We start from the raw sequence: 8,788 nt of genomic DNA, 5'->3' as shown, positions 1-8,788 counted from the left end.
AAATACTGCTGCTGGTTTATAAAGCACTGAATGGTTTAGGCCCAAAATACATTTCTGACCTCCTGCTAAATGATGAACCATCCAGATCTCTCAGGTCTTCAGGGACTGGTCAGCTTTCTGTCCCCAGAGTCAGAACTAAACATGGAGAAGCAGCGTTCAGTTATTATGCTCCAAATATCTGGAGCAAACTCCCAGAAACCTGCAGATCCGCTGCAACTCTGACTACTTTCAAATCCAGCAAGAAGACTTTTCTTTTTGTCGCTGCTTTTAATTGAACTATTCACATCTTAGACTGCACTGTAACTTTTATCCATGTATTTTTTCTTTTAATGTTTAATTTATTAGCTTTTATTTTTAATGACTGATTTTAAATGCCATTTTCTTAATCTCTTTCATTTTTTGTAAAGCACTTTGAATTGCCTTGTGTTGAAAAGTGCTATATAAATAAACTTGCCTTGTTTGTGTGTGTGTGTGTGTGTGTGTGTGTGTGTGTGTGTGTGTGTGTGTGTGTGTGTGTGTGTGTGTGTGTGTGTGTGTGTGTGTTGTACATTCCTGCTTTTTTTTACTTCTTGCACCACAATTCTTTCTCAATGTTCTTCCAATGAAACTGGTTGTGTGACTTCCACAGAACTGATCAAAACATTCACATCTGTGTGGAGGTGTTTTCCATCTGCAGGATGAACATTTCAAACCTTTATGTAACGAGATTGGTAAACAGAATACCCATTCATTTCCTATGGCGGTCAATTCTGACCGAAAACATCACGGGTGTTTCACTGTTGAATAAATCACTAAACAAATCAATGCAAGTGGTGATCATCAAGTGTATATGTGCAGAAGCCTAGTGTGGAGGATAATCTAAGGTCTTGAGGCAATTGGATGGAAAACACAATGTTTATGATAAAAAACAAAGTCACTTGAACCTCAGGGCAAACAACGGTATAGTTTTCTTTCTAAATGATTAGTTAAACTTTCGCCATTGCATTCGGTAGCAGTTTTGCTTAACCAAAAAACAGCTCAAGAATAAGTATGGATATCAGAACGTGGGTTTATAATAAAAGACAAAACACCATAGAGACCCCAGCAGATTCGATCCAAAGCAGCCCCAGCTGATGATAATGAATGATTGCCATGGGTTGGTTGGCTGACTGATGCCAGAGTATAGAAGAACATCTAAGTTCTTTGCTAACGCTGTCTCAAATTGCATATTACTTTTTGTAGTTGTAGTAGGTACCTACTTCAGCTGCACTTGCAAAGTATGTTGCATGCATTTTTGCCATACTGCATTTGACATGGTTTTGGGATACGCTTAATCTTTTTCTGGCTTATTTTTTAGCTATATAATAATATAGTAAATATCTTGAGACGCAGGCTCTGCCTCCCCTGCCATTTACCTCACCGCACGTCACCGCTACTGACACTTTGACAAACTGATTAAAGGGACTGACGAAATGTCCTCCTAGTTCAGAATCATTTGTTTGGGGAACTCACTAAAATATGTAATATATTCACAAAGAGAGGCACCTGGACCCATCATAACCTACGTTACTTAATCTACACATCTCTATAATACATTAGACATTTGCCAGGAAGCGCAAAACGTGTTAACCAACTATTCATCTCTTGAGAAAATTAGGACGGATCCCAACAATCCTAGCCAAGACCACCCCTTTGCAAGCAACAACATGATGAAGAATGTTTATTCTGCATTGCCCCACACTTGTTACTCGAATGAACAAAGCCTTTCTTTCCCACTAACCAATGGCAATAAGCGTCAAAATCATGGGTGTGTTCTGATCAAAGTATAAATGTTTGAGCATCATCTGGGATCATCACCATTCCCACATTTCCCAGCTCTTCAAACAAGGTGAGGATAAATCATAATAATTATAATACAAATTATTATCATTATGATTTGCATTATTGTATTATGCACAAACTAGCAAATAAATGTGTATTACCGTTCACTCTGATCTGTATGGTGTGTCTCAGTAGACTGATCAAAACCAGCTTTTCAATTAAAATGTTTCTCCAATATCTGATGTAACATTGAAATTGCGTGCGTACTTAAGACAGCCAGCATAATCAGTCTAAAACCACTGGATACAAAGTTAGAAGGACATCACAGTGTAGGAGATGCATACCATTCATACAGCAAGGCAAGTTTGGGAAAGCACGGGTCAGGTGAGCAACTACTTTCCAAGTATTTTAGTAGGTTATAAAAAGCACAACTCAAATTGTGCGAGTTACCGTCAACTGTAGGATAAAAACAACAAAGCCTGTGAAATGTATTAACCAATGACAAGAACCCTCAGTATTATGGGTGGAGCCTGCCTGAAGCATAAATATTAGAGCATCGTCTTTGATTATAAACATTCATATACAGACTTGTTGAAACTACTTGCTTGTAATTCACATATTTTATTAAACCGTATCCTAAACGTATTAGTTGATGCTGCTGCTAAAAGAATCGCTTTCAGATTATCTTCACCAACACTCCAAATAAGGTGAGCCATAATTCAATATTTGTTTGTAATAGAATACCCTGTGCTTACTACTCAAAATGCTTTAATTTACATAAATACAAAGCACGTTATGTTATTGTTTAGATCACTGCTAGCCAGTTCAAAGGGTCACCCCTTAAATAATGGCCAGCCTAGGAATGATGCATCATGTGTTAAGATCCCCTTGGTTGGGCTTATTCTGCCACTTAATGCTACGATTTCTTCGGCCGACATACTTTAACAGCAATGCCGGTTTAGCCACAAATTGAATAGAATTAGAATAAATATAATTAAAGGATTGTGCTTTTCTTCAGAACAAACTGAAGAAACGGTGTTCAAATGCGTCCATTGGGCAATGTATTGCTAGTCCCCTACTGGCCAGAATTATAACAATGCCGGCGCCACATTTTGCAGTTTCTACAGTAAATTGAGATACCCAAATTATATTCTTCAAGGGACAGTTAGCTCCCCCTTTTCCACCAACAAGAACCTAGAGCCAGTTCAGTGCTAGAGCCTGTTTATCTTGGTTCAAGGAGCGACCCTTCTATGACTTAATGAAGTGGCTCTCTAGCCCCTGGACATGTTAGCAGTGTACTTCTCTGCTCTCCACATAATGCTAGCCCCAATTACTGAGCACCACAACAATGGAAACAACTAGATTCCGTTTTTACTGAACGTGCTTTTTTAACTTCTCGTGCCTCTTACCCATGTTGTACTTATTCAAAGATGTGCTTGCATGCTCTTCTTCCAAAGCAGCACCCCTCTTGAATTTTTCCATTTTTGGCAGTGAATTAGTGGAATAGTTGAAATGTTGCCCAATTGCAGTGCTTACCAATCGCAATGCCGGCCGTCCAATCAAAGTTTAAAATACTAATATTAAAACATTACCTTTGGAATAAATTGTATATTTCATATTTTTCAATAAAGTTATTTAAAAAAAGCTGCTCTTTTTTAAATTGTGTGTGACTCATCTTCCTAGCTAGTGTAAGGAAGAAGGTGGGGGGACTAGCTTTATGTCGAACAGAGAGGAGCATGTGGTAGATCATGAGTAGTTGTCAAATACAGCTACTCTACAAATGTGTTTGTATCATTGCTCATTCAAATAACTAACTACAATATGTGTTTCGCATTGTAACATGACTCTGAAGCGGTGCTTGGTCTTAAACCAGCAAAGAATTGGGGCCACCATGGAACCCGTTTTCCCGGCCGAGAGCCGGTTCTTTGGCGGTGGAAAAGCAATGAACAGGTTTGAGATTAGGCTCCAAACTAACCCTGGAACTGCTTTGGTGGAAAAGGGGTATGAGCTGCTAAAACAATATATTTAGTTGTTTATGCTAAATTAAGTAAGTATATGGACAACAAGTTTGGGTAGTAGTATCAAGTGAACTTCCCGTCATTTTTGGACCATTTGCATTGTTTATTCACTGTGTACCGTAATGCCTATAGATCATTGCGCAAACCAAATTCAGAACCAACAAGGCTTTTCCCGCAGGCTAGAAAAAGCTGCAGTTTAAACAATTCTGAAAATGTTTTCAATCACGCATTAGTGAGACAATTTCTCATCTAATTTGACACTCTAAAAAGCTACGTTGTCCACTCCAGCCTACAGTTTTAGTTTAGGCCAGCCCAGTATTCACCCTATATGGGGGGTTTCCAAAATAAGTAGCACTCCTTCCTCGTGAATGGGATGTGAAGCCGTGAGCCATCCGGTATCACAGGCAAGAAGACTGGAAGGAGCAGAGCTTATAAGGCCAAGGCATATTGGAATGCTTAATTGCAATACATTGATAAATATTCAATATACAAGTACTATCCTGACTCAAACAAATAAAAAGATCAAAAATCGTCTTTAAAGTGTTTCTCCAATATCTAATGTAACAATGACATTGCGTGCAATTCCATGCTGAAAATCAAATTTTCTTGACATTTTAAACACATTATTTAAATATTTAAAGCAGTGGTATTTAACTGAACATTTCCATTTCAGATCTTATCTAAAACCTACAAGATGGCTTATCCAACAACCTTGTTTAAAATCGGTGGCAACGGTGGTCAAGAGTTTTCCTTGACTGGAGAGAAAACTGGAGCCACGCTAAAGCAGCTGAATGTGTGGGTAGGAGGCTCGCAGGTGAGGGGTGTCCAAGTCTTCCTCACAGATGGAAGTAATGATCTTTTTGGGGAACGATCTGGTTCTAGTGAAGAGTATACATTTCAGCCTGGGGAGTGTTTCACCTCTCTGTCACTGTGGGGGAATGGAGAAGGTTCTCGTCTAGGGGCCATCAAATTCAAGACAAATCGTTCCGGAGAGTTCTTTGCCAAAATGACCAGCTGGGGATTGAAGACAGAATACCCCATCGATGTTGGCTCTGGAATCTGCTTCGGGGTTGTTGGAAGATGTGGCAGTGACCTTGACAAAATGGGCTTCAGGTTCCTCAATGCTGTCAAGAGCACCGTTTTGATGGACGTCAACTACCCAACAATGAGCCAAGTTGTACCGCAGGTGACTGTAGAAGAAATCAAATCCATCACCTACGACAACAACACCACAGCCGACCAAGTCAACCAGATTGAATCCTCCAAGAAGATTACAAAGAAGTCCTCTTGGACTGTGACCAACCGCATGGAGGCAACTTTCAGTATAGAAGTGAGTGCAGGGATTCCAGGGGTAATCGAGGGTTCAACTGGATTCAGCTTGACCATGGGAACAGAGAGCTCTTACAGTCTGGAAAACACTGACGAGAGAACGGAGACGGTATCCTTTACCATAAATGTTCCTGCAGGAAAGAAGGTGAAAGCTGACATTACAATCGGTCGAGCCACCATTGACCTGCCTTACACTGGCACTGTGAAAATGACCTGCAATAATGGCAGCGTGCTTCAGTATGACACCAGTGGTGTATACAAAGGTCTTACCTACACCGATGTTAAACAAAGTGTTACAGAAATGTAGAACAAACAACGAAAGCAATGTACATGTACATGCCTGATTGCCTTTGCTTTTTACTTTACCATGATTATTTTACTTCATTGTTAGGAACATCAAATACATTTGACTTTATCACTGCATTTGTACTTTAAGTTACTTATTACTTATTGGTTAGTTAATGACTTGTTGTTTTAAGAACTTGCCCTTAAATAAGATGTCTGTTGTACACGTTCTTAGCAGCAATGAGATGTTTTTGACAGATTTGAATATCATATTATTACAATTAATTTGGCTTGTAGCGGTAGACTTCATCTTATATGCGCTGTGGAGTCTATTTTTATATAACATTACAAGATTCTTATTATTACATTATTTGCTTATTGTGCTCATTGTATGTGCTGTGACTTAGGAATAAATGGACCCAATCACCCCCCCCCAAGTTTTGATGGGGTGGACAGGAACGAAGGGAGAAGTTACATGAGAAAGTGTTTAGCTTGCAATATTGAAGGTAGCAAGGTCGAGTGCAGAGACTGAGAGAACACAAAGAGGTAGTCAGAACAGCACATCGCACCGGCCTGCACTTTGTATGAGAGCCGCGCTCCCCCGCAAAGCTAGGAAGCAACATTATGGTTTCCCGCTATATCTGAAGAAACGTTAGAGAAAACAAATGAGTATGATGGTGCCAGAGTAGGGAGGGACTTCCGCAGGCCGGCCGAATGCTGATTGGAGGATCGTGTTGCCAAGAGACTCTATCTGAGTCTGCGCACCAACCAAAGAGAACCAAGTCTAAACCACGGTATCTCTTCAGCTAGTCTTGACCAATCATAAATGTACGGGCAACGCCCTGTGTGATAAAATGTATTGTCGCACGAGGTTCGAGGCTCTTGACGGATTTGGTGGTTACAGATTACAGCTTTGCTGCCTGTGATTCCCGGAGACGTGACGAGTCCTTGGCCAAGTGATATATATCTTTTGCTCTCTTTACAATAAATAGTTCAACTTAGAAGTTGTCTGTCTTTTCTGGAATTCTGAACCCAACAGCGCCGCAATTCTTTTTTCAAAATGCTACACAATAACATATTTACAGGAATCAGCTCTGCATTCAAGTCATTTACTAATAACATTCACCTACTATGTGCAGTGGCGACTGGTCATTAGGGGCAGGTGGGCACAGCCCCACCTAGTGTCAGCAGAATGTATTAAAAGTAATGATTACAAAAAAATGCAACCAAAAAAATAAAATATATATCAAATATATTTTAAGATCATGTTTAATCATCTGATTCGTCTCATTGCTGTTTTAGTCTGTGTTCTTCTAATTAGTGTCTACAGTGTGTGCCTATTGAGCTGTTTAGAGCCATGTGGGACAAAACCCGATCCTGCCCCTCCCTCTCCCTGTTTAAGTCAATGGTGACTGTAAAAACTACACTGCGCATGCTCAGAGTATTGTCCTATTTAATGTGTGTGGCAAAAAAATAATGACCATAGGGGCATAGAGCTGCCATCCCCACCATACGTCATCTCACATCATTCAGAGCTGATTGGCTGTAAGTACGTGTGCCGCGAAAAGTGTGGTGTGTGAAGAGGAGACGAGAGAGCTGCAGTGACGCGTCCTAAAACCAGGAAGTAAGCTGCACATGGCTTCCCTCCACAAAAAAGCAATGATATTTCTCCATAGGATTTGAGAAAATAGCTCCAAATAAGATCTGTATATATATATATATATATAGACTCTAAGTTTTTTGTGCCCCACCACTTTTGTAAATATAAAAACGCCACTGCGTATGTGCATTTTCTGGAAATATGTCAGTCTATGCAAAATGGTTAGGTTCAACTATGCCACACTTATAAACAATGCTAAAAACTAAACACGTCTATAGAGGCTCCACATTAACTGGTTTTAGCAAAAGAACCTCAGAATAAAAAAGTTATAAGACACACAAGTAAAACACAGGTTCTCCTATTTCTTCAGTAAACCGTGACTTGTATTGAAAGTGACCGCTTTCCAGAGACCAGAGCTTCATTATAGAGTTTGGGAGTAGTGTAGCAGAATGGATGCCCCAGACTATTCTGTGACACTAGGAGAGTGGACATTTAAAACCGTGGTCTGGAGAATGACAGGGGTCATGTCAAAAACTGTGAATAACGTGCCATTGCAAGAGCAGGCGTAGACCCTAGGTTTATGAGGCAACAGAAACAGAAACAAAGGGTATCACATCATCTATTACAAAAACTGCAATCTAAAGTATTATATTCTATTTTTGTGTGTTTTATTGTGTTGTTTTATTGCATTTACTTTTACTATATAAATTGTACAGCACTTTGGTCAACTGTTTTAAAATGTGCTTCATCAATACATTTGACATTGTCATTGACATAGTCTTTTCTATTCTGTTCACCCCAATGATTTTACAGAAAACTAAACCAAAGAAAGCGTATGAATAACTGTTGTGTGGTGGTAGCACTACACTCTAAAAACAAATGCCTTGGCTCAACAAAGAAAATCAATCAACAGTTTGCATCGATGTTTATTGAGTTCAGACAACTTCTAATGAAATTGTCTTAAAGCAACAAAGTTATTTGAGTTAGGGGAGAAGGCTTTCCCTCTACAGTCAGAGGTGTTTTTAATTACCACTTACTTCATAATTGGAGCATAAAGACAAGTTTTGAAGTTGAGTACTCAAAAGATTAAGTTGTTTTACCACATGATTTAAAAGGAATTGTAAGTTGTATGCACTTAATTACCATCATTGTGAACACACGTTTGTAAATTAAGTTGCTCCAAATATATTTTATTCAATAGTTTTTTTCTTAGCTTTTTCATGTTTTTGCCTTTAAAGAAAGAAATTAATTGATTCCACAACAAAAGTATTAGACAGTTCACTTTTTATTTTGAACTGCAGTTGTTTATTTCAACACATGATGTTTCAATCAGGAGAGAATTCATTTAGTTGGAACATGTATTGACACATGCCATGATAAGGTGCATGACCACCTGACATCACAGCTGACTGCAGGAGAGAGGAGTACCATTTTAAAGTCTGGCTGCAGCTCGCTGATTGGCTGCTGGAGAATGAGGTGAAATGTAATAGGTTAAAGAGACGCCTGTGATGAGCTGATTATATACAGCTGCGGAGTGAATGTATACACACCCAGTCTTCCTGAAAGAACTTGCGCTGAGCTTCATTTCAATCTTGAAAAAAAGATAAATAACACATTTAAATTGCCCCACAAATAATAAATAAACACATTAGCCATATTACCATGGGACATAGCAAATACATGCTGCCATCACATCGAAGTTAGAGGCCTTTGCATATTTCAAACCAGTGCCAAATTTGTAACATCTGTAAAGTTT

The 8,788-nt window shown here is 39.2% G+C and overlaps 1 protein-coding gene across 3 annotated transcripts; it reads left to right on the top strand.

The window, feature by feature from the left end:
- Positions 1-1,822: 1,822 nt before the first annotated feature.
- On the top strand, positions 1,823-6,433 carry LOC117534465 (aerolysin-like protein). 3 transcript variants are annotated; one of them, XM_034198651.1, is made up of 2 exons: positions 1,823-1,867; positions 4,492-6,433. In XM_034198651.1, the coding sequence occupies exon 2, from the start codon at positions 4,513-4,515 to the stop codon at positions 5,452-5,454; it is 942 nt and encodes a 313-aa protein (XP_034054542.1). In that variant the 5' UTR covers positions 1,823-1,867; positions 4,492-4,512; the 3' UTR covers positions 5,455-6,433. The 3 variants fall into 3 exon arrangements, with proteins under 3 accessions (XP_034054542.1, XP_034054540.1, XP_034054543.1); XM_034198649.1 differs by lacking the exon at positions 1,823-1,867 and adding an exon at positions 2,357-2,507; XM_034198652.1 differs by lacking the exon at positions 1,823-1,867 and adding an exon at positions 3,478-3,750.
- The last annotated feature ends 2,355 nt before the right edge of the window (positions 6,434-8,788 follow it).

Source organism: Gymnodraco acuticeps, unplaced genomic scaffold (genome assembly GCF_902827175.1).
Source record: "Gymnodraco acuticeps unplaced genomic scaffold, fGymAcu1.1, whole genome shotgun sequence".
Taxonomy (NCBI): domain Eukaryota; kingdom Metazoa; phylum Chordata; class Actinopteri; order Perciformes; family Bathydraconidae; genus Gymnodraco; species Gymnodraco acuticeps.
Note: the sequence above shows the minus strand (reverse complement) of the source record. Positions and strands in the feature narration are given on the sequence as shown.

Excerpts from the sequence above, each read along its gene's own strand:
- LOC117534465 (XM_034198651.1), top strand. The coding sequence starts at position 4,513 with ATGGCTTATCCAACAACCTTGTTTAAAATCGGTGGCAACGGTGGTCAA.